Consider the following 26895-nt stretch of genomic DNA (forward strand, 5'->3'; position numbering starts at 1 on the left):
GAATAGGCCTCAAACGACCTTTAGCGGACAGAAAATATTACATATTGCACCTTTAATTTAGGCTTATTTATTTATTTTAACTTTATGATTTTTGTAAATTTGACTAATGATTTACTGTTTTTTATATATTTTATATATTTTTTTATTTTATAAAAAGTAATTTAATTACTTCATCAGGTCTCTTACAATTAGAATTAGAACAGAAGTGCATATGGAGTGAAGAGTAAATGAAAAGCAACCAACAAGTGTCCAGCATATGGGAACTCCTTCAAGACAGATGCATGTCATGACACTGATTAAGATAATGCCAAGAATTTGCGAAACAGCGTGGGAAGATAGAATTTTGTTTAGGATTATTAATCTAAAAGTTGAACATAGAAATATTTAAAAACGAATGGTACTGTTCTCATAAAAAAAAAAAATGAACAGAAAGATGCACACTTTTTAGAGATGTGTTTATATTTCCCAAACACCTGTGATCTAGACTATTAAAGGGTTAGTTTACCCAAAAATGAAAATAATGTAATTAATTACTCACCCTCATGTCATACTCACCCTCAAGTCTACACCTGTAAGACTTTCGTTCACCTTCGGAACACAAATTGAGATATTGTTGATGAAATCTGATGGCTCAGTGAGGCCTCCATAGACAGCAATGCCATTCAAACTCTCAAGATCCATAAAGGTGCTAAAAACATATTTGAAACAGTTCATGTGAGTCCAGTGCTTCTATCTTAATATTATAAAGCGACGAGAATGTTTTTTTGTGCACCAAAAAAATGAAATAATGACTTTTCAACAATATTTAGTGATGGTTGATTTCAAAACACTGTTTCATGAAGCTTCTGAGCTTTATGAATCTTTTGTTTCGAGTGATTTAAAGTGATTCGGATCTCCTATCAAACAGCTAAACTGCTGAAATCATGTGACTTTGGCGCTCCGATTCACTGATTCAATTCGTAAAGCTCTGAAGCAGTGTTTTAAAATCAGCCCATTTATATATTTTTGAAAAGTCTATTTAGTTTTGTTGGTGCAAAAAAGTATTCTTGTCGCTTTATAAATACGTTTTTAGTACCTTTATGGACCGTGAGAGTTTGAATGGCTTTGCTCTCAAAAGAGACCTTATTGAGCCGCCTGATTTCATCAACAATATCTTAATTTGTGTTCCGAAGATGAACAAAGTTCTTACGGCTGTAGAACGACATGAGGGTGAGTAATAAATTACATTATTTTCATTTTTTGAGTGAAATAACCCTTTAATGCATACTATTTATTATTATATTATATTTCATTAGGCCATAAAAAAAAAAAAAAAAAAACGTGACATTTTATTTGAAGAAAGCTAAGAAAGGGTAATTTTTTGCATGTTTTTTTTTTTTGGTTCCCACATTCAGACCTCCCTCTCTCTCTCTCTCTCTCTCTCTCTCACTCACTCACTGCCCATTGGCTGTTGAGGTCTATGGTTCACATGCAGCCCATCATTGGTTTTTACGAGTCTCACCCCCTCCCACTCTCAGCCGTCCTCCTCTTGCCTGTGTTTAGCAGATCCATGTCCATCATCTACCTCTGGACGGTCAAGTTCGCTGGCACGTCACGTCCGCACTTGAACTTGCAGCAGCTCAGGGGGCTTCGCTTACTTTTCAATTCCTGTCTTGTGTTCTTCTCCGAGAAGCCATGAAGCCCAACGCAAGCGTCTTGCCACTACACGCGTCTCTTCTGTACTATTCTCTATAATTCATGTGGGATACCCGATGCATCGCTGAAGAAGATTTTTGCTCTGGACTCTCTGAAGACTCTGGCTCTTCCCAATGTGAGCCCAGCTGAGACCGTGTCCAACATGTCTCGCCGCAAGCAGGGCAAACCCCAGCACTTAAGCAAACGGGAGTTTTCGCGTAAGTTTACAGGGAGTTATTTTTCTTTCTTGATAGCTCAAATATGTATCATATAGGCTAAGTTTTAAACTGAGTTAATGAAGATGATGGAACGAAGCGCGTGTTGATGTAATTGCGCTTCGCTATGATTGTCAACGCTTGAAGGTGAATGTAACGTTAAGGTTAGGCTACATATTTATGTGCATATAGCCTATGTATGTGTATATGACTGTATATATGTAAATTAAACGTAGCTTTTTAATAATTAAAAAAAAAAAAAAAAAAAAACAGTTAGGAAAATTCACCTCTGAGTTCACATTCCCTTTGGATCTTTTAAAAGCCCAAACTAGTTTTTACAAATTTTAGGCTTTAAATTAATACATTTGTGATGTGTACTATAGCCTACATCTATTATAGATACCGTGTAACGTTTGTTTACAAAAACTAAACAAGAGCATCTACGTCTCAGAAAGTGTTTTTCCCCTCAACTTCCTCCTTCGGTTCTTGAAAAACGATTTTCAAGAATTGAAACTGGAATCTATATAACTAAGTTTTTTTATTATTATTATTTAGAGAAAGAAGGTTCGTTAAACATTGAATGGTATACAAACCTGTTTTTATGTATCTATCATGTCAAACCTGTTAAAACCCCCCGGCGAGGCGATCAAAGCACCTCAAGTGTTGCGTGTCAAAACCTTACAAACATAGGCCATTATAAATTATAAAATGTACATGAACTCCATGTGAAAGTGAATTTTACCCTAGTAAGGCTTTTTTTTTTTTTACCTGTATTTAATTTGCGTTTGAACGTGTTGTCTGATACTGCATCGTGTGAAACGAGTTGCCACTAGGGGGCAGAAAATGAACAAATGAAGGTCCATTCAAGATGAGACAGTACTAGGTGAACTTGAACTTGGTCTTATTCAGCCCATCCTTCTCTCGGTTCTGCTGTTCTATAAATTTAGTTTTTTTTTTTTTTTAAATAAACATTACTTTAAGTTCGTGCGGGTCAATGCCAAAGGATGTCCAAAATGATAAAAAGGAAATCTGTTAAAGATCTACATGTGCCATGGAAATATAATCTTTTTATTCATGATTATTTAGTACATTTAAAAAAAAAAAAAAAAAAAAAAAACTATTTAAAAATCAATTTCTCCAAAAAAAAAAAAAAAAATTTGTTTTTTATAAATGCTACTAAATTGTTCCTTGCACCTTGAATACTCAAGGGTATAGAATTTTAGAGTAATTTAATATATCCCGACCAAAAAACACCACGTTATTGACCCATGTGTCTTCATTTAAGTCATTGCGTTTATAATGTATATACAATGTTAATATTAAATCAGATGAAATATTCTCAAAAAATGGAGGATGGTTTAAAAGTGTTAGTGCATTGTGTTGTTTGGAAACTCTCCTGATGTTTCACAAGAGGTTTGGATTACACCTGTTTGTCCAGCGCATGATCCGATCTGAGGCTTTGAGTATCTTAAGCGTGCTTTGGAAGAAAAAAAAAAAAAAGAGGATCGATTAAAATATTGGAGCATGTTTTTAGTCTTCGTCAGAAACTCATATATTGTCGCCCCCACCTTTTGTCCCACGTGACCTGACACAGAATTAGGGTTAACCTACCACCGATGGCAACAATCTCCCTCAGCCCAGTTCAGACACATGATGTGGTTTTGATTGCTCTTTCATATGTTCTGGCTGTCCTTCTGGGAACTACCCCACATACTCCCCTCAATAGCTAACCTCAGTTCAGAGGATTCCAGCACTTTTAACTAAATGGGTTCCAATCATCTTGCAGTCAAATTAGAATCTATTTTTTGATTCTCTGAGGTGTTGGGTTCATTAAGACGTGAGATTGGCAGGATAATGAACAGGGTCATGCAACTAAAGTGAACAACCCCCTCCTCTTTACTGGGCAACCACTGTTTTTCTCTCCGTCTTTGGTTTCTCATCTTCTCTGCATCTGCCTTTCATTGACTGTCAGTATTCCTCTGATAGAAGTGTCAGCATTTCAATAATGGATAGATATCAAAGTCTCCTGGTGCAAGTACTATACTGGTGCATTGTAGCATTGGAAAACTTCATGAGTGTGAATATCATTGTGCCTAAATCAGCATTTATTTATTCTACATTCCTATGACACCTGACTACATATGACATATAACACCTCTAACACTACTGCAGATTTCAACACCTCTTCCATTTATATGGAAATGAATATAATTATCACTTACGGTATATATATAATTAGCACTTATCAAGTCATTATCAAGTTTCGCTATGGATATTACAGGACGTTATTCCGCCATCTCTCACACCTCCCTTTCTGCGTTTCTCCTACCGTAGCCGAGCCTGTGACGGCAGATATCCCAGAGGACGGGGAAAGCCACCCCAGATCGGAACCATCCACCCCTAAAGGGGATCAGGACCTCCTCACCTGTGGTCAGTGCCGCTCCAGGTTTCCTTTGGCCGACATCCTGGTGTTCATCGAACACAAACGCAGGCAGTGTCAAGGACGCCTATGCATGGACAAATGTTCAGACCTTCCACCGTCGCCTCCACCCGCAGGCCTGCGGCGAGCCTGCGTCCCTGTGGAGGTGGCAGTTCAAGTTTCACCCCATGGAGAGGAGCATTTAGCCTCCACACCGCATGGATTACGGCCCAAGCAGGAGAATTTAACAGGTAGAGTAACAGATGTTTGCGTTGAAGCGAACCTATGAGAGCGTTCGCAAAGTCGAAACTTCTAATCGGAAGGCCTTGATGAGTACCATGTTTCTAATAGCTTGTGGTTTTACAGCCTTCCACTTTCCGTTTATGATTGGTCCTTTTATTTTCAGAAAAAAAGGAACTTGACTGTGTAGTGGACGAAAATAGTGTCCTTGCTGTCAGTATGAATGGACATTCTCTCAGTTCTCTGATGTGGCTTTCGCAGATGTTACTGTGTTTAGTGTGGTTTTCATAAGGTCATATCCTACTCCAGTAAATGTATAGCTGCAGAGTGGTACATTCATACTGATAAAAAAGAAAAGAAAATCATTTTCAGCTGTCCGAGAGGAGATCTGACACAGATTGTTACTGATTCTAGTCATTTTCATACTTATGAGAGAGCGTTTCCCTTTGCGTTAGCCACAGCATATCCAGAAAGAAGAAAAACATGCAGCATATATCTTGATATGATGTTGCAGTCATACATTTAAAGTACGCAAATTGCAAATACAAATTCATTTTTAAGGCTTCCACTTTAAAATGGAACGCTGCTATCAGCTCGGCTTGTGCCAGACAAACTTTTCTGTTTAAATTATGAGGTCACATTGCGATTAAGAGGTTTATTAAAACATCTACATAGCAAAATCTCCAAAATTAAATCAACTCTGGTCAGAGTACATATGGTCCCTCTCTAAATAGTGTTAAAATAACACCGAATCAGAGTTAAAGTTTATGAGATAATTAATCAATTAATTAATTGATTATTGTGCATTAGTGATGAACACCTGCTGTTAACAAGCAGAATCATTGAAGAAAAGAGACACACAAGAACTACAACTGACTTCAGTCAAAGCCTTATTAATTGATTAATTATCTCATAAACTTTAACTCTGCTTCAGTGTTATTTTAACACTATTTAGAGAGGGGACCATATGTACTCTGAGCAGAGTTGATTTAACTGTGTACCCATCTTTCTACATTTGATTGCATTAGAAAATATTTTACAGTGTCTTTGTTACATGTTATATGTATAGTAATAACAGTAAATTATGCATAATTACATACAACTAACCCTAAACCAACCCTATAGTAAGAACATGTTCATTAATATTACTGTTATTTACTTAATTGTGCGGTAACGCTGTAACAAGGACAACCTAAAAAAAAAAGTATTTTTCAATGTATGTCTTGTACTATCTCTCAGGACGCTCAGCGTTAGCCCGTCCCGGTCCAGACAGGTCACACGCTTTCGCCGTTACATGTAAAGCACATGCGTGATCCGTCGCGTCGTGCAAGCAGATGTCCGTCACAACAGATGGAATTCTGTATCGGCTGTAAATGGTGAATCCGTTAAAGGTTCACGCTTGGAGAAATTTGCATGATAAACAATTTAAGATATGCATGTGGACACACCAGCTTTTAATACCCCCCTTAACAACACCCCATCACACCCCCATTTTATTCAAGTCTGAATGCCCCCGAGCGGCCAGACGATGAGTTCAGGCAATAACCCCTTTCTGCAGACCTCCCTCCCCCAGCCCCCTTATCTGCTATCTCTCTGGGGTTATTTTCTTAAGTACATCCATGTGAAGTCATTTTCTCTGAGGCTGATATAGGCGATCCCGTCTCGTATTGTTGTTTAATAAGCGCTGTACCGTCTCCTGGTCCCCACAGACTCTAGAAGCCGCTCTTCATAATGTAAACACAATTAGCAGAACTTTGCTGTTGATTTAACTACAATATTTTATTGCGCAGATCATATTTACATTGCACGTTAACTGCGTGTAACTACTAAATTGCGATGAAATGGACTCTTTCTGTTATGTTATCTGGTGTCTGCTGGTGTTCTTGGCCTTGGTGTCTTGATGTCATTGGCACTGATCCACTATTCTCTTACCGGGGAGAGTTATGGATCATTAGCTGGAACAGAGCAAGTGGAACGGGAGACAGGAAGTTTGGGGATCCTCCAATAGGGCACCATCACTGAGGAACTTTATAGGCTTCTCAGAAAAGATTTTAAAATCTCAGTTTTTTTTTTTCAACAAGACAGCAAAGAGAATAAATGGAGAAGATATAAAAACTTATATTGAAGGCTTCTACTTTTCTCCTGAGAAAAAGACCCTAATCTCATACACATTTGCCTACATTACTGTTTTAGACAAGATCTTGACAATGTCTTAAACTGCACTCATAGCTGTGTACTCTTTGTTTGTCAAAAATTATCTTTTTGAGCAATAAAGTAGTTTCATGCTACACAGAAGAGAGACGATATTTCTTATATTAATGTCGTAGAAAAATTGGCTGATCTGAGCAAAAGCGTGTGTTTGTGTGTGGTTGGCTGAGTCTGTCTCGACACAACATGACAGCGCGTTTGACTTGGCAAACGCTGCCAAGGGTTCCCTTTCAGTGGGCATATGGCAGGACATTGGCACAGAGCAGACGGGAATGTGTATTGTGGTGAAGTTTATATATTTGTTTGCTGACATGGCATTTCAAGCAATAACAGCAGTGTCCTGCAGTGTGACATGCATACTGTTTTGCATTATTATCATTTTGCTTGCAGGTTTATGACCTCATTAATTGAGGGACTACATGGAATATACATGGAAAATTAGTACTTTTAAAAATTCACAACACACAACTATTTAACCCTCTGGTGCTCCTTGCGTGCTGGTCAAAAATGGCCAATTTTTTTTATTTCAATTAAATGAATGTACTATATTTTAATTCAATATTTTTTTTTATTTAATATTTTGTATTTTTAGGGGATTATATGGTACTAAATTATATTTATGCAGTAGTTATAATCCATTTGTTCACTTTTTGAACATAGACCTGTCATAAATCTTGAATGCTGTGGAGCACAGTCTAAGTTTGGTCTCTTTTTTTTAAAGAAGACACCTGGCAGATTGCTGCAAGTGGGAAAAAAAATAAAAAGTGAACTTAAAAAAGTTTGTTTTACTCTAAAACTGCGAGAAAATCAAAGCTATAGATCTAAACAAGCTGAGTTCCAAATTTGAGGTTGATATCTCAAAAAAATTAGCTTTCAGTAAGATTTTGTTTGGGTGCAGTATCAAACGTTTCCACTAGATGAAATTCGCTTCCCATTCATTTCCAATGAGGTCATTTCTAACTGCAAGAGTACAAATGTGGCTATTTTTTCAGGACCATTTAAAGGTGCCCCATAATTAAAAGTTTAACTTATCTTGGCATAGTTGAATAACAAGAGTTCAGTACATGGAAATGACATACAGTGAGTCTCAAACTCCATTGTTTCCTCCTTCTTATATAAATCTTATTTGTTTAAAAGACCTCAGATGAACAGGCGAATCTCAACATAACACCGACTGTTAAGTAACAGCCAAAAGATGCTTAAAATAATGAAAATTGATGGAATGGAGATGGTTAAAGCATGTAAAATACTTTGCGTTATATTCATAAAAATATACAGTGCATTGATACAAATTTAGTTTGCATAGCAGAGCACATGAAAACACATTTATTGTGGACACACATACACATATCTCCATGATGTGTACTGACTGTGTTGTGACACAAACCCCTTTCAGCATGAAGCTAAGCAATCATCAGATCTGTCAGAATCATGTGGTATTTTGACTCACCTGTGTGTGTGTGCGTGTGTGTGTGTGCGTACAGATGTGTTTGTGTGTGAGTGTGGCCAGCCAGCTGAGCTGTAGACACTTCTATTTAGTGTTTGCCTGGGGAATACAAAACTGCCTGCAGCTCTGTGTTGAAATATGATTGGTAATATAAAATATATAGTACAGGTTTTGTACTGTACAAGCTTTATTTTTCACAAAAAGCATCAAACATGGGTATAAAGCAGTAAAAATGTGTAAACTAAAGTAAACTAGTTATAAGAAATGGGTAAATGAGTTCTTCTAATCATCTATTTGACATTTATATCCTCTTTAGGAAAAGATTTTTTACTTATGGAGTAGATTTATATATGTATGCGTGTGTGTGTGTGTGTGTGTGTGGTCTGCAGCTGGTGTGTCTTATCTGTGTTCTATAGAATGAGATAAAGACCCAAGAGGCCCCTCACTGTCTGTGTCTAGGGTCATGGTTCCCTGAAAGTCTCTCGCTCTCTCTCTTGGTGTCTTTCTCCATCTACATTTTATTTTTACTTCTTTATTCATGCTTTTGCATGCAAACTCAATTTTTTTCGGGTCACTTGGTTGCATTGGAGTTGAACGACATCTAGTTTTGCTACACTGAAATGAAACAAATTTCGATGCATGAGGGAAATCAACATTTATACAAAGACACTTAAGACTCTGCTCTTCTGTCTTTGAGAGTTGGACTTTGGAAATGGATACAGACAGTGAATAGGAGGGAAAGTAATCATTTAATCATTTATATGTAAAGACATCAGCTGTGTAAAGCACAATGCAAGTTGTTCTGTAAAGAGGCCGATTAATTCTTTTAATTCTTGAGTATTTAATTTTGCTCTTTTATTGCAATAGAAGCACTGAAGTGGAATGTAACAAAATGTTTAGTCTTTTATCTTGGGAAACATTCTCTCTCTCCCTCTTTTTCTCTCTCTCTGAATCTCACTGATAATATTCTGTGGCTCATTTGAATTTGAAGCACTTCTTTAATCTTCAAAGCCTTGATTGCTTTATGAATATGCATGGTACATGCAGACTTTAGTTCATTACCTTGTTGTAAATTCTAATGACCATTAGTCCCTCTAGGTAATTGCCAATTATTTTGCATATTTGATTAGCCCATTATGAGTTCATTCAGTTGATATGCGTCAGGCGAAGACGGACTGAGTCGCTAGAGAAATAAACAGATCAGAACAGAGCTGTGCACCATTAAATGACTTTTAGAGTCTTTTATTCCAAGTCTCACGGTTTAAAACAGTATTTTCATATAACAATGAACATTGCATAAAATGTAAACAAACATCTACTGGATTCCCATGTAGCAGTCATGAGCCAAACTCATAAATGATTGATCACTCCAAACAGAATGTAGTTGGATTAGTGCTACATGATGCCTCATAATGGATTATTTAGTGTTTCTAAAACATTAGCAACCAAAAGGAGATTGAGGTAGCTTGTTGATGTAATTTAATTCAATGTGTGCTATGATGAATCTTTCATTTATACATTTGGTCATGATTCCAAGTTCACAACACAGTTCAACCATGATAAATTAATTTGAGTTGAATGCACAACTACAATATTTGAATTGGAATTTGAGCAGGGTTAGCTCACCCAAAAAATAAATTTCTGTCATTAATTAATCACCCTCATGTTGTTCCACATCTGTAATACCATCGTTCATCTTTGAAACACAAATTAATATATTTTTGATGAAATCCGAGAGGGTTTTTTTTTTATCCCCCATAGAAAGCAATGTAATTACCACATTCAAGGTCCAGAAAAGTAGTAAAGACGTCTTTAAAATAGCCAACCTGACTACAGTGGTTCAACCTTAATGTTATGAAGTGACAAGAATACTTTTTGTGTGCAAAAACAAAACAAAAATAACAACTTTATTCAGCAATTTTGTCAGTCTCCTATGCTGTTTACGTTGTATAGACCGTGCAGGCTTCCAGGTTCTACGTCAGAACGCTGACTCATTATTGGCAGGCTCCTGCCTGCTCACTTGAACAGCATTGGCCAATACTGAGTCAGCGTTCTGACGTAGTACACGGAAGCCTGCACTGTCTATATAATGTAAACAGCATAGGAGACTGACAGGGGAGAGATGAAATTGTTGAATGAAGTCATTATTTTTGTTTTGTTTTCGCGCATAAAAAGTAAATTTGTTTTCCGAAGATGAACGAAGGTCTTAAGGGTTTGGAACGACATGAGGGTGAATAATTAATGACAGAATTTTAATTTTTGGGTGAACTAACCCATTAACTATGCTACTTCAATTTCATGTTGCATTGCGAAATATGTCAATGGCGCAATTTACGATTCTTTGAATCAACTTCTGTTCTGACCGCTGAAAATAATATTAAAAATATTAAAGTTTGTAGCTAGCTACATGAAGAATAACATGTCTGAATGCCACAGACATTTGTAGTTAACTCTATCGCCCCCTTGAGTTGCGGAGGTCACAGCAAGGAGACATTAAGTACACATTAATTATGCTGTCGAAACATTTGAATTTGTATACTTGCGTGAAGTATTTCAGGAATATACCTTTCGGTTACTTTAAGTTCATTCCTTCACTGTTACCCCAGTGTAAGGGTTATTTTGGCACTCACAGTACATTTAAGAAATCAGCACCTGTGTTTCATTTTCATGTATGATGCACTGCAGCTGGCGCTACCTTTATCTACCCCATCACAGGTGCTGGCTCTCCTCCTGAGCCTGACTTAACCCTGTGTCTATGTCATGGGGTGTGAGAAGAGGCCGGCAGGGAGGCCGACGTGGACACAATGGGGGGATTGTGCTCAGGGCGGGGGCTCGGAGGCTGAGGCAGCCCTGGCTGTGGCCAAACAGGTCCGGCCAGACAGCATGATAGATGGCTTTGTTTAAGGGTCCCGGGGTGGGGCCTGAACTTGAGGCACTTTGTTTATCCTGAATAGAGCAGGGGGGAAGATGCCGGAATGATCTATGTCTCACTAGCTGAAGAGCTTTAGAGGGAAGGAGACAGGAACGAAGAGAAACATCCACAAATAAGTGACCAAAAGAACTCAGGAAACCAGAGAGACAGAAAGAGAAATTCAGTCATTTACTCACCTGCAAGTCCTTCCAAACATGTCTGACTGATTTTCATCCATGAAACTAAAATATAGACGTTTATGCTACTCTCTTCCATACATACAGTGGATGGTGACCAAAACAAAAAAGCATAAAAATAATCCATACGAATAATCCATATGATAACTTTCTGCATGTACCAAACCCGTCTGACTGAATTTCTTCCATGAAACACAAATATAGAAGTTCTGTTCACGCTGCTCTATTCCATACTTTGAAAGTTAATGGTGACCTATACTCAAAATAAAAAAGCACAATACAAGTATCATAAAAATAGTCCATATGAATCATTAATATGATGAGGAACAGACCAAAATTGAAGTTATTTAGGCTACTAAAAATGTCCTCACAACCATGGTCGCTATTCGCTATTCTAATGCATGTTCGTTGTTTATTACAGCTTGAACAGTCTGCAATAAATATCTCCTTTTATGTTCCATGAAAAACTTAAGTCATGGAGGTTTTGGTTGTATCTTTAGATGAACTATTGCTCTAAAAAAGTGACAGATAGAGAGAAGGAATGAGATAAAGGAAAAGAAAGTGGCTGAGGGAGGCTGCTAGCTGAGCATGTGTTCTTTAGGTTAACGGAGGGTCAAGTCGAGAACTGCTGGAGGGGGAAGGGCCGTCCTCTCACCCTGATGGTGGCTGTCCATTTCTAGATCAACTTGGCTGAGCTCCAGGTCTTTTAAATCTGACAAGACGTCATGCGCACACACATATGCAGCCCTCATACCTGCTGTCTGTATATCAAATGCCAATGGTTTGTTTTTGTTTTTTTTTCTGGGTCGACGGCAAAAAGAGGTGCTGACTTTTAGACTGGTTCAAACCGGTTGGCTGGCCTTGTCTTCTCTTGCGTGCCTGTGTTCGAGACAATTCACAAAACACATGCGTAAACAGAAGAAAGAATACCTGAATGAAGCTCTTTTGAGAGTGCAGGACAATGAAAAGCAGGATAGTTGAGAGATATACATTGTGAATTGAATATGATGGGTGTCATGAAACCGCTCATTTGTGTATGGAGGCGAAACATGATAAATGCAACACGGACAAGTTCATTTGAAGTGTGAAAATCACACATTTGTGAAAATGTCTGATTCACATAGAGATGGATAAATATGTTCCTTTGCATGCTCTTCACTTGTCTATCAGTTGACCCGCACATTTGCATATGTATTTATGCAGATTTTTGAGGGGGCTCTCACACACAGCAGGGGTCTCTGAGTGTCACGGTTTCTCAGTGTGAATTTGTGCGTCTTTGTGTTTGGTTCTGTTGGGTATGTCTATGTGTGTGTGTAAATGTGCTAGGGTATGTCGGTCTGTTTTCTCAATCTATCTGTTTTCTCGATCTTTCTGTTGATGTCTCTTTTTACACGTTCTCTATTTCATGATGTGTGTGTATATGTGTGCCATACTGCATTTTTGACTTCTCAAAGTGGGCCACAACTTCCAGATGGTGTTCTGTAGCTTTGTTTGGTAAGTGAATACTTGAGCTGTGGACGGCCTATCAATATTCCCTCTGAATGTGGAGAGACACTGGCCATACATTCACAATGTTCTCTTTTTACAGCCGTCCACGCATAGTTTTAGTTTTTCCACATCTATGTTTCTTTCAGACGTGATATATTTTTGCGAAAGTGTGGGTTAAACTAGCCAAGGCCATCCATATCAAGATGGAGGTCACTCAGATGTGTTCTCCTTGTCCATTGACTTCTTCCTCAATTCTAAAGAGCTCAGGAAACAGCCACTACGCTGGGGAAATAGTTTGACCTTTCACTGTTACTGCTGATCCCTGACAGAATTGCAACTATGGAATTACTTTTCTGAAATCATTGAGACAATAATTGAAAAATCCAAAAAGCAAGCATCATAAAAACAGAATAATTACTGTGTTCAACTGAACAATTCTTCATATATATATATATATATATGAAGGTCAAATGAGATTTCAGAGTTATGGCAGAAGGAAATGTTATCAATGAAAAGACTTAAATTTTGGTCTATTGCACAAAGCTATAATTTACTTAAGAAGACATAAGAAATGTTACTTCATTACTTCATAAGAAATGTTCCCTGGACACTATATATATATATATATATATATATATATATATAATATTATATATATAATATATATATATATATATATATATATATATATATAATATTATATATATAATATTATATATATATATATATAATTTCTTTTCTTTTTTTTTTCATTAATTTAAGTTTAATTTTAGTTTTTTTTTATGATTGGCCATTAAATGTCATAAGCGGGACTTTTATTTTTGGCAGCACAGAGAGCATTTGTGAAAATGCCTGTCTTAGTTTATTATTAAATTATTATTGTTAATAAATAAATTGAATTATTGATTATTAAATTGGATTATTGAATCAAGAAGCTGCTGTCTAAATATACTTGACAGTTTATTTTACAGTTCTTTTTTTGTTTTCAAATTAATTAATTTTCAAATTATTGTTGTCTAATTATTTTAGTAAACGTCGTATTTCAAATATTATATCAATTGCAACAATTGTTATGCTTGTGTTATTTACTATCTTTAAAAAGCATTATATCAGCATCGGCCATCAAAAAATCTATATCGACTGCTCACTAACTGTACCTTTCACTATATAGAAAATAGCAGCATGAACATTCATTAAAACATGTCGTTTTGCGTTTTATAATTCTTTACTTATGTTTAGTCCATGGTTTAATGCCCTTCTTTCTTATTCGCCTTTGAAATCCCTTCCTTTCATTCGCTAGCTCTGACAAACATGAAATACAGTGTCCAGAAGAGCTATCTGTCTAGCCAGGGAGCAGATGTCCCATCGTGGGCCTGAAGCGTCTCACCCCGTCAGCTGTCAGCGGCCTGAAACAATCTTTGAGCTGAGAGAAAGCGCCGGTCCAATTAAAGAGGTTAATTTGCTTTAGCACTTATCTGTCCATCGATGTATTTCTCTCTGTATCAGCCTCTTCTACTCTTCTCACACCAGTCTTTCATTCTTTTGACTGTTTGCTCTTCTCTCCCTTTCTTTCATTATACCTCTCATACTATCCCATCTTAGACCCCTTGTCTTATAGTCTCTTTCTTTTCACTGTCTTCTCGTCCCTCTTTCTGTTGTTTGTTTGCCTCTCTTGCATTTGAACAACACACCGTGGTGACATTACGGCTGTAACAAATTGAGCACTTGTAGAATGCAGGCATGAAACAGTCACAAAGCTTCCATTCAGCGTCTTACTGACTGAACATAAAGGCCCATGACAGTTTAAGTGGCGTGTTCAGTTTGCATGTGAAAGCATGTCTACTGAAGTTTATGGCAAGAAAGAGGTTTTGATGAGAAGGTTGAAACAATGCATGTGTGTGAAAAACAGACGGACAGTGTTACACGCTTTCATCATGGGGAAAATCTGTCAAATCATTTAACGGTATGGTATAAATGTGTTGTCATTCATATATTGGTTCACTTTATTTGGCATGTGATGTTTGTGTGCCTACATGTAGTCTTTTGAAGCTGTGCTTGTGCCTATCATCTGGGAAAGAACCTTTCAGTGCAGTAACCAGACAATGTCTTAAGAGCCATTCAGAAGGGTTGGTGCATTTAAAAATCCAAAATCTGTCCAAATCTAAACTCTGATCCACCGTGCGCCCATTGGTCCTGTCATGTCATTATCATGGATGAGAATGGATCATCTCCTCTGTCCCCTGCCCTGCTCCGTGAACCCCTGCCCTCCAAGCCTGTCAGAGTGAACTATCGCAGACAGACACACACAGAGACACTGTCACATGCACAAAGACACATATAAACCCAGAGGCCCATCACACTGAGAGGACAGATGCCCTCGTTGTGGTGTTGAGCCTTCTCAGGATTTTCCTGTCATGTATTAAGAGGCAGAAGACTTCATGTGAGTACACATATGGAAAAGACGCTTTGCAAAAAAAAATCAAGTGTAAAAGAAAATTCTAGCTACTAAAATTTTGAGGGCCTCGTTTTGGCAATTCATTTATTTATTTATTTTATTTTATTATTATTATTATTATTATTATTTTTGTCTATTTGACTGTCCTGGAACAATCTCCCCAACAAAACTATGTTAGTATACTGATAGTTTCAGATGGTTAGGCCATAGTGCTTTGATATTTAGCTTGGTACTGAATGAGAATATTCCATGTTTCATGTAACATGGTACTGATATGGTACTCTAAAGGAAGTAGTTCTCAACCAGGGGCCTCTTCCAAAGGAACCTCAAACTAAAAAAGTATTTAAATTTGAAATTATCATGAATATATGAAAAGAATCAAACTCTGGTCTAAATTAAAATTTAAAAAAACTTTTTGAAATTTATTATATAACATTATAATATAATAATTATAATGAAATAATACAAGCATAGCCTACAGTATATATACCCCAATAACTGTTGTTTTTAATTGAACATAACATTTAATTGCCAATTCTTGAAACTTCTGAAGTCACAAAATGAACTGTGGTAAATTTAATAGCAATACTTATAATAAAAAAGTTTGAAAACAGTCAGCTTTGTCATAATTACAGCAGAAATACTGGAAATAGCTTATATTGGGGAGCCTTCAAATTTTGTGTTGGACAAAATGCTGCGTGGAGTCAACCAATCAAAATGCTGCATGAACTCAATCAGTCAGCATGTTCAGCGCCCAAGTCCCACCCCCGAAAGATCCTGAACTTTGAAAGCATGCAGGGACTTTCTGAGGGATACATTTTTACCGGGAACTTCATTTAGACCATGGTCCCTGCGGTCGAAACACACCAAGTACCACCCCAGAGTCCCTAGTTCCTGGGGACAGTTCCTGTGGTGGAAATGGGGCTTACATCTGTGAATTATGATTTGCTCCTTGCTATTGCTAGTCATATAACTCAAACAGCATGCCGCTAGCGACTTCAAGGACATGGGTTCGACTCCTAGGGAATGCATGAACCAATAAACCTTAAAGGCAATGTAAGTCGCTTTGAAAAAAAAGCATCTGCTAAGTGCTAAAATGTAGCAGAAAGGATATTCTCATTCTAGAGTACCTTTTGATGTTTGTGGTCCAAAAGACAAGAGATTTTAAATGCATATAACTGCTCAGTTTGTCAACCTTTTGGAGCATGTTCGCATAATAATGACCTCAAAGCTAACACACATGGACTTAATACAACAAAACTCCAATTATGATTTCATGAGGTCTTTAAGTGCTGTATGTATTTTCCCTTAAAATACTTGCTAGCCAACAAGCTGATGAATGTCTGTTGTGCCGCTCTGTCAAATACTCTTCCGCTTGGCTCCACCACTCACTGAGTTGTGACCCTTGACCTCAGCGGGGCCGTGTATGTGTACGGTCTTGCCAGCGCCTCCCTGGAATGTCTGAATTTAAGGACTCTTCTAGTGCGTAGCTAGAGATGGTGTGCTGTCCTACAGCTGCCTGAGTATAAATCCTGCTGTCACCAGAAGGCCAAAGCTCTCCCCTTCTTTCGTTTGTTGTTTCTATCACTCTCTTCCACTTTTCACTCAGTCACACTACTTTAGTTAACCACACAAGTGTCTCAAAACAGAAAACTGTGCCTCCTGCTCTGTGGTGAATAAGGAAGCTTTTGTGCCTTTGATTTAACGTCTTCAGAGCTCATTCACGGCCGCCGAAAGCGTTGTACGTGACCACACACACAGATGAAACACTCCTACTCTTAAACTGGAAAAATCAGACAACTGGTTCACCCTGTACTTCATGAGGTTAAAAAAATGTTGTTGACATCCGTTTACATCAGCTAGAAGACCTGGTGAAAACAGCCCCCTCTCTGCAACCTCTGACCTGCTACAGTCTCTCGAAAGTATGTACTGTATAAGAGCTGTGATCTACAAGGCTCCAGACAGGTTTCTGGCAAGAGCACACAGGTAACATTCCAACTCCGTTCGAAATTCCTGAGCTGTAGGTTGTTAAAAGGGTGATTTATTTGTTGCTAGGTTAATTAATTTTCTGTCGTTGCGATTGAAATGTGATAGCCCTGACAGATACGATTCTTCTGCCATCTGCCTCAGTCTTTCATGACAACACCAAGCTGCAACATTGTAGATGATTAAAAATCATTCTTATAAGCAATTTCGCTCAAACAACATCCTTCCACAAAGCATTTTGATTAATTCGTAACCCTTGTATTTTCGCTTATTTGGATATTAACTATTGATTTTCAGTATCCAAAAAATTCAGTATTCAGTTTGGACACACCTTGTCCCAACCAGGCGAAAAGCATACTGTATAAAGTTGTTTCATCATGTTAAGTATCATAACTAATATCTCATTTTAGTTAGTAACTTTTAACATTCTGGCAAATTGGTGGCTAATTCAAATGAATTTGTACAATGTCATTCGTACATTTTTGTATGATCTTCTTACACTCCAGTTAGGGTGGACTTTCATGCATGCTTTTTGGTAAAAAAAAAAATGCAATTTTCCATACAAATTACATTTATACAGAATCACCATCTCATAAAATAGTTACGTTTTCTCATGAGATCAGGTTGGTCATAAACAACCATGACCACATTAAGCTATAATTGTTTCATATTGCTCTGCAGTTCTCTTTTTGAAAAAGTGAGGACAGTTAAATTTCTTGTCGTAGGAAACCCCATGTTGCACCTGGTTGGGACAAAGCATTTGTTTCAGAATTTACTGGCTATTTTTACCAGGCTCCTCATTGATGCTCAGAAAGCAGTGGCGTTTTGCAGAACTCTCCCATCTGCTATCATACCGCGATGCAGATCAGAACATATGCATCCAATTAAGTAGCAAAGCAGAGAGCTGGAATCCAGCTTGATGTCAGACAGATGAAGAATTGGGGTGAGTGTGGCCTGTCTTAGCCAAGTGATCGGTGCATCCATCTTATGTATGCTTATTAATGGTAAATGTTATGTTTCAGGTTGTTCAGCGTGTGTTAGCACCATTGTATTTGAGTTAATGTTTGGAAAGGTAGTAATACCATGTCTGCTTGAGTGCAACAGCTGCTTTTGGCTTTCATAGCCCCTCTTTCTCAAACATCACCTCCTGTAGCTAATGTCAAAATCAGTTACGTTAACATGGCTTTTTGGCTTAACCTGTTAACTTCAGCTTCAGCTTAACCTTTAGCTTATAAATGAGGTGTGCCGCTAGCATCAGCAAATGGCACTGCAAGAATAAAACTTCATCCATCACCCATTGGTTGGACAAATAGGTAGACTAACAATCTCAAACTCACCCTAGTGGTTGAGATAGCAAAATGCAATAGCAATTTGGGGGAATCAAACTATAAGTTACTTTCATAGTTGTTTTTGTAAATTAAGTCGGAATAACAGAAATCAAACTATTTAAGTCAGCTTGACTTACTACATCACTTGTGCCCAAGATGCGCCAGATGGGAAGCCTTAAATATTGACCCCGTAGCTGTAATGTGAATTGGGAACACTGGTCTTTTTGTACTGGTCCCAGTACCAGAGCTCTGCCTGAGGGGTGCTTCCTGAATGAGCCCTCTGACTAGGCCTGACTATCACATGCCCATTTAAGCTTGTAGTCCTCTCATGGATCAGGAGAATGCAAAGAAAGGAACAGAGAAGAGACAGGATGACTTGAAATAATCTTTGTTGATCAGTGTGGAAATGTTGGCATGGTGGTAAGGTTTGGAGCTATACTGGAGCCCTCATTGTACACTATTCATCAGTGCAGAAGGCCAGCTGTGTTAATGGAATTTCTGGAACTCTTTACAGCAACAGTTCTAAATAAAGCAGTAACCCACTCAAAGTTAGTGTCAACGACAACAGCAGATATTTAATTTTTAATGTATACAGTTGTGTGGAACAGGATTTTGGACCAATGGCATTTCATAATGTGCAGAGATACTCAGCACAATGCAGTCGACAAAAAGGTCCTATGGTTGTCTTGATTAGACAAAAACTCAGAACTTCTTCACTGCTTTATCATGCTATGCCTGGTTGGGATGCACTTGCTGGTTACAGTTTTAGCAAAACTATTTCTCAGTGGTGGTTGAAAATAATCTGTAATACAATAACTTTTAAAATGTAAAGCATAAATTAAAGGCATTACAGCAAATTTTACCATTATGTTGATGTGTAAATACTTTTCTTTCAACTGAATCCTTCATGGTTCTTAAAACATGTAATTTCTCTAAAAAAAAATACATTTACTATTTTACAGCAGCTTTGAACGTGGCTCGATCAGTCAGATTTTTTAAAGTCAGAACTAACCATTTTCCAATAAGTATTTCATAAGCACTAGATTATTGCTTGATGGTTGCTGGAGTCAGTCAAACTGTCTCAACCTCACTTTCCTTTCTTCTCTGGTCTTCTATCTTCAGTGTTTGCTCTGTCTGTGGGACAGTCTTTTGTGCTAACAAACCTTCCACCTCTGCCCTGTGCAGACTAGTCCAGTTCATCTTTCCCAATGGCATCCTCTTTCTTTTTCTCAGACTATCACCTCCCCCAGTCGAACCCTCCACCCCTCTGTGGGCTTTAAACCGCTATCCCCTTCACCTCTCCGTCTGGTCAACTCCTTTTTGTCTGTCTGCCTCACTAATGTGCGTTGCTAAGGTGACTGCTGACCCATTGCTCGTCGCTCTATGAGAGGCCCCATTCCAAGATGGCTACCCTCCTCAACCCTCTCAGACACTGCAGTGGGGGGTAGGGTGTGTGACCAGTGCTGGTATTGAGAACACTGGAAATTAAACACTTGGTCCAACACATGTTTATGGGCACTGACAAGAATATACCAGCTGTCTGATGAGCGCATTCTTTCTTGTGGCCAAATATGGTTTTCTCACCTTGTCCCTGGAGTATCCATATGGTGTTTGGAGCATTTCATTACATTGATTTGAATATGAGAATAATCATGTCTAGATTAAACTAGGGTCAGGTGTGAGGGCACAGATGCTTGAGTGAAGTGTAATTATTTTCTGGCAAATTATGCGTAAGTGTAGCCTCATCGCCTCTGTGATCCTTAAATAGTAAATTTTGAATGTGTTTTCACGATGTCAGATGTTCTGATCTGGGCGCTTTAAGTACAAAGTTCAATTCTTTGGTTTCACATTGATGCTTATCTGTGTGTATTCAGGAAAAGGACTGTATATTAAAGGGTCTGAGTACATGGGCTATTACTTGCATGTGGTACTCTGGGATCCAGGCATATCTGATGTAACCTAAAGTGCAACTCATTACACATGTCAGATCTTCAAATAGATATTGGATAATATATTGAATGTTGGTCATTTGCTCTGATCAGTTCAAACACAGCTCATAGGTATCAAATAGAAAATAAGCCTTGTACAAAAAATGTGTAAACAACTAAAAAGATTAAAAACTTAAAAAGACTACAAAATTCAAACCGATTGGCGTTTGTCAAAGTCTTATGTTACTCAAAAGGAAAAAAAAGTTAGAAGTATGATTGCTCTCCAAATAAGACTTGTAGAGTAATAAAAATGTCCTGCACGCCACTCTGTCCTTGAAGTGTTTGTATTGGTCAAATAGGTTTTTGTCTGTGTTCAGGCGCTCAGTGCAACACAATGAGTCTGACCAGGACAAAGAGAGAATAACCAAGAGACAAAGTTGCTCCAAGCTTGTTGTTTGATATGAATGGAATTATATAATACTAAAAATAACATAAAAATGCCTAGACATCTTTGATTTGTCCTAGAAGAGGTTATTTTGTTGATGTTTCAAGTAGACAGTTATTTTCTATCCTTTTCTTAAAATCTCAAATGCCTACAAACTGTTCTGCCATACCTCCCCTCACCTTTTAGCATATCACTAGGAAAATGGGATTGTCGGCTATGTGCTGAGAAGAACAAGGTTGAAAGTAATCAATAAGTCGCCCTCTCAGACAAGGCCACCAAGTAATAGCTGCTCTTGGTGAGGTGGGTGTTTTAAATGTCAGCGACGCAGGATGATTATATGTCTAAGGAGAACACTTCCCTTATTTTAGGCTGTTTTCACACTTGGTTTGATTGCTTGGTCCGAACTTGAGAACTTGATTTCCGCTACCTTCCCCCCTGCCCTGCACTTCTTTCACATTGTATTTTGGGGCACCACTGTATTTGTCTTGTTGGATTTACCACTAATTTTACACAGAATGAAAAGGCTTTTTATTTTCATCTGTAATATGTGAACTGCAACAATTAGTAGTTCACTGTACCCCAGACCATCTTTTGAAGTGGATTTGAGTGGTACACACCTGAGTTCGAAACCTTTTTTTTTTTTTTACATCAACAAACCAAACTAACTTATATCTAAGATGGAATGAACTTGGATCTCTGCCAAATGTTCCCTATTTGGCAGAGATCCAAGTTCATTCCATCTTAGATATAAGTTAGTTTGGTTTGTTGATGTAAAAAAAAATGTCCCTAAAATGTCTTTTAACAAGCTGTTAAAAGACAGGAATTAGCATATAGATATTGTGTAATGTTGTAAGAAATCTACAGTGCTGGTGATGTGAAACATATGTATTTTTAAATATTCAAATAAGCATTGGTCTTCTCATATGATTCATGTGATAATGGGTTATTTGATTTAATTGGAGTAAGCATGAGAATAAGCAGGCAAAGTGAGTATACTTTTTATGACGGAAAAATCTCCAGAGGAGGTCAAACCCCACACAGGTGGCAGCAATTAACTGCAATTTTTGCAGATTGTAATGATCCATAATTTACCAGCCTCTTCTTGCATCTCTTATGCAATAAAAAGTGTTTTGATTGGGTACAGTTTTTTTGTTCTCTCTGGCCTTTGTGTCAGATATCTCAGAGACAGGCGAGGCAGTTGATATTTGAAATGATGTTCGATCGTAAACTGAACTCCCTTCCATTTTCAGCAGGTTGAGTTTTACAGTTGTGATTTATCATGTCAAAATGTTAAGGCAAGAACATAATTGTATAAATAATAACAATGTAAAACATTTCTAAAAAACATTAATCATATTATGACCTGTTAAGCAGCATGCATTTGGATGATGGAGGTAGTGGCTAAAGCTCTAGGTTAGAAAGTGAAAGTTCACTGGTTTGAGCTCCAAAAGAAACAAGCCATGAACTGTCACGATTGTGCCCCTGAGAAAGGTACCTAGACACTGGTTGCTCCAAAGGGATTGCCCTTGTAATAAGTGTGCTGGTAAATGTGTCTGATTAATTTGTACTTTCTTGCTGCTTTTCTATGGTGAATTCTTACTGAGCCTTTGTTATGGAAGAGGGCCATTTCCTAAATGGACAACTGACTTTTTCCATCTGCTTTTGTCTTGCAGAAAAAGATGAGCCCAGCAGCTACACTTGCACAACTTGTAAGCAGCCCTTCAGCACTGCTTGGTTCCTTCTACAGCATGCCCAGAATACTCATGGTTTCCGAATATATCTGGAGAGCGAACCTGGAAGTCCGTTAACTCCACGAGTGGCCTCTGCTCCAGGCATGGGTGGTGACTGTGCCTCACAGCCACCGCTGCATGCAGCCCACCTTGCAGACAGCAGTCCCTATAGCCTGATGAGGATAGCCAACAGGGATGGGTCCTCGGTTCCTAGGGAAGGCCGATATCCCAGGACACCTCCACTCTTTAGTCCCCCACCACGGCATCACATGAGCCCAGATGATCTGGCTTTGGCCCCCCACCACCCAAGCGCCTTTGACAGGGTACTGCGTCTTAATTCAGTACCCTTGGACTCCCCATCTATGGACTTCTCGAGACGACTACGGGAACTTGCAGGCAACTCTGCTGGCTCCTCTCCACCCATGTCGCCCAACAGGCCTAGCCCTATGCAAAGGCTGCTACAGCCATTCCAGCCAGGGGCATCTCATTCTCCTTCTGGACCTCATTCAACACCCACTCAACAAACACCAACCATGCCAACTGTGAAGGCAAAGTCTTGTGAGTTTTGTGGAAAGTCTTTTAAGTTCCAGAGCAACTTAATTGTCCACAGGCGCAGTCATACTGGAGAGAAACCTTACAAGTGCCACCTCTGCAACCATGCCTGCACTCAGGCCAGCAAATTGAAACGCCACATGAAGACTCATCGGCACAAATCCTCCTCCACTACCTCCAAATCTGATGATGGCCTTTCAACTGCCAGTTCACCTGAGCCAGGCACAAGTGATTTGCTAAGCAGTGCCACCAATGCTCTCAAATCTGTGGTGGCAAAGTTTAAAAGTGAGAACAATGGCATAATCCCAGAAAATGGACAGGAGGAAGATGACGAAGATGAAGAGGAAGAGGAGGAGGAGGAGGAGGATGAAGAAGGGGAGGAAGAGGAGGAGGAGGAGGAAGAGGAGGAGGAGGAGGAGGAGGAGGAAAATGAGAGTGAGGTCGGTGAGAGGAATGATATCAAATTTAGCTTGAGCCTAGAAGGTGCACGTCACCATGAGAATAATAGACAGCGACACAACAAAAGTGTGGAGGGAATTCAGGACTATCGAGATGCCCTAAAACTTTACAAACGAGGGGACCACAGATCAGCTAGTGAGACAGGTTGTGATGATTCCCCAAAAGAGTCTGATCAAGTCAACGAGGGATATGGACCCATTGTAAATGGAACAGCCTACCCAAACGATGACCTCTCGAGAAAACTTCTTGCCAGAAGTCCAGGATCTGACAGCCCTCTCTCCAAACGCATCAAAGTGGAAAAAGACCTTGATCTTCCAACTCCTACAATACCCAACTCAGAAAACGTGTACTCACAGTGGCTGGCCGGATATGCCGCATCACGCCAGCTCAAGGATCCTCTCCTCAACTTTGGGGACTCAAGACAATCACCTTTCGCCACCTCTTCAGAGCACTCCTCGGAGAATGGAAGTCTCAGGTTCTCCACTCCCCCTGGAGAGTTGGATGGAGGGACGGCCTCTGGGCGCAGTGGCACTGGAAGTAGGGCCAGTACACCCCACCTTCAAACTGGTCGACCCAGCTCCAAGGATGGTCGGCGTAGTGACACGTGTGAGTTTTGTGGCAAGGTCTTCAAAAACTGCAGCAACTTGACAGTGCATCGCCGCAGCCACACTGGCGAGAGGCCATACAAGTGTGAGCTTTGTAGCTATGCCTGTGCTCAGAGCAGCAAGCTAACACGGCACATGAAGACGCATGGACAGACAGGCAAGGACGTTTACAAATGTGAGATATGCCACATGCCTTTTAGCGTCTACAGCACTCTGGAGAAGCACATGAAAAAATGGCACAACGATCAGCCCTTAAGCATTGAAATTAAAACAGAGTAAATTTTATGATGTCTTTCGCAGTCCTAGAAAAATATTTAAAGCACAGCTGAGAATTTGTTAAAATGACGCAAGACTCTGAGCCTCTCTAATGTGCAATAACTTAATGTTTTGTACTTCTTTTCTTACTGGTTGGCATGTTTCGTGTGTTAGCTTGATTGATAAGGATTAGCTGTGTTGCTGTTGTTACTGTCTTTTATCAAACAGGACATTTCATGCTGCAAACAATTAATTTTGACATATCATACCTAGCTGTATTTTGTCATTTAAGCCTGTAATCTTTTGACTACCTACATTCACACTGGGGTTTACACTGTTCACTAGGGGTATAGACAAACTGTAGGGTTACCAACGAAAGTCTGAGCGGTAACATTTTACTAAAATACTAAAAAAGTTAGAATTTTTATTGTTGCTTGTGAAAAAAAGAGTGCCTTGGGTGTTTTAAGCATCTGTGGTTTCTGCCATTTGCCATAAGCCTGGGGATATTGTTCAATGCAAAATTAGGTCTTGCATCAAGTACCTATTGTGAATTTGCTAAATGCAGGAATCCAGCATATGTTCTTGTGTATATCATTTACTAGTATAACATGTTGTGTTCCTTTAAGTTCCTTTAATTATTTTGTTGGCATCTTTATGCCTTTTGGCTCGGTGAGATTTTATCTTGTGTTTTGGTATCAAACAGACAGGTATAATAGTAAGTTTTCTTTTAACATAGGGTCTCAATGTTTCTTTGGGTTTTCTATGAAGGTTTTTTAGAAAGTAGCCCTGAAAATGTGTTTTACTCAGTAGAGAGCCAGTTTATTGGACTATACTGATACATTTCTATTTGGTGCATGGAACAAAAAGTTATGATGTAAATATGTCCATTTTTATAAAAATTAATTTCTTGACAGGGTCATTCATGAAAACTTAACGTACAGTCCCTGAATAAGCTGTTAAAGAGTTGGCGGGATTGAAAATCCTTTGAATTAAGCTCAGATTGGCTAGAAATAGAAGTAGTTTACCAAGACCAGGAGCGTATTTCAGGACATTTACGCATTATTGGATGAAAGTCTGAATACTTTAGTTAACTTGCTTGCTAGTACTTCCACAATGTTTTCGTTTATCCAACACTCTTCAGTTTCTAAAGCTATGTACTGTATATACCCCTGTTTATTAGTAAAGCACTTAGCCATGTTCACATATTTTGTGCCCGTCGAGTTGACATTCAGACTTTTTATTCTCTACATTATCCCATAGTGAATTTTATGAATAGCACTTGCCACTCAGCCTAAAACTCTGTATCTGTCCTGCTAATCTACGGGCAGGTGGTTGAGTATAAAACAAAACTGCTCTCCAATGGCACAAAAACCTGCACTGTTCAATTTTTTTCCTGTTTACAAGAGACACTCAAGAGATATTTCCTCTCAAATGAACAACTTAATGAGGTGTCAACATATTATGTGAAATAGAGTTAGATTAGAAATCTTGGTCAGCGAAAAGGACTTAAAAGAAGCTTAAAAAGGAAACAATTAAAAAGAAGACTGTTCATGTAGAAGCTAGACTTTAAACTGGAACAGTGTAAGTATGTTTATCTCAGTGAATATACTCCAAACCCGCTGCTTCAACAGCCATTTTTTATCATGTTTTAAAATGAATTAATGATTAAATGTTTCGGGGGTTCCTTTTTATAATACTTTGGTGTTTTTAGCAGGAAATTAATTTAAAGTGTTTCATTTTTTTGCCGCTTATCTTTATTTCTTGGTGGGTTACAATGTACTATGTAAATACTAAATGTTATGTGAATTTCTTTTTCTTCTGATTCTTTTTTCTTTTGTTTTTGTTTTTTTTTTTTCGCTTTGGCATACACAGTTCTTCAGGATGCATTATAATGAGATTGTAGGAGTATGTTTGACATTTTATAGGGCTGACTTATGGTCTGTCAAAAGCTATTGTGACACACTTCAGTTTGCCATGTCAATGTGTATAGAGGATCTGGATTTAATTGTTCATCAAGAGTAGTCAAGATAGTATTTATATAGAGACTAGAATTCCAGACTGTTCCTTGTTCACTTTAAAGGTACAAAAATACCTGTAGTTGAGCTCAGCATGCTGCCACCATTTTTCTTTTCTCCTTAACTTGGCAGGATAATATAGTGTGAATCGTTTTAATGTATGGATCTTGAAAATGAGTTTCTAAGAAAAAAAAAACTATGTGGGGGTTACACAGATAAAAGGCTATACAATGGTCTGTTGACGCAATCCTCTTTGAAATAACACACTGATGAGGAACAGGTGCTTTTATGATCTCTGGCCTTTGGATATGCAGTAAAGTTTCATTGTTAGTGGGTTT

General features: G+C 38.4%; 1 protein-coding gene across 1 annotated transcript; it reads left to right on the forward strand.

Annotated features, from left to right (window-relative positions):
- Positions 1 to 1665: 1665 nt before the first annotated feature.
- On the forward strand, positions 1666 to 26895 carry bcl11ab (BCL11 transcription factor A b). Its single transcript, XM_067373594.1, has 3 exons — positions 1666 to 1892; positions 4224 to 4559; positions 22615 to 26895. The coding sequence occupies exons 1-3, from the start codon at positions 1838 to 1840 to the stop codon at positions 24564 to 24566; spliced, it is 2343 nt and encodes a 780-aa protein (XP_067229695.1). The 5' UTR covers positions 1666 to 1837; the 3' UTR covers positions 24567 to 26895.

The sequence above is a fragment of the Chanodichthys erythropterus genome, chromosome 21 (genome assembly GCF_024489055.1).
Source record: "Chanodichthys erythropterus isolate Z2021 chromosome 21, ASM2448905v1, whole genome shotgun sequence".
In the NCBI taxonomy this organism is placed as follows: domain Eukaryota; kingdom Metazoa; phylum Chordata; class Actinopteri; order Cypriniformes; family Xenocyprididae; genus Chanodichthys; species Chanodichthys erythropterus.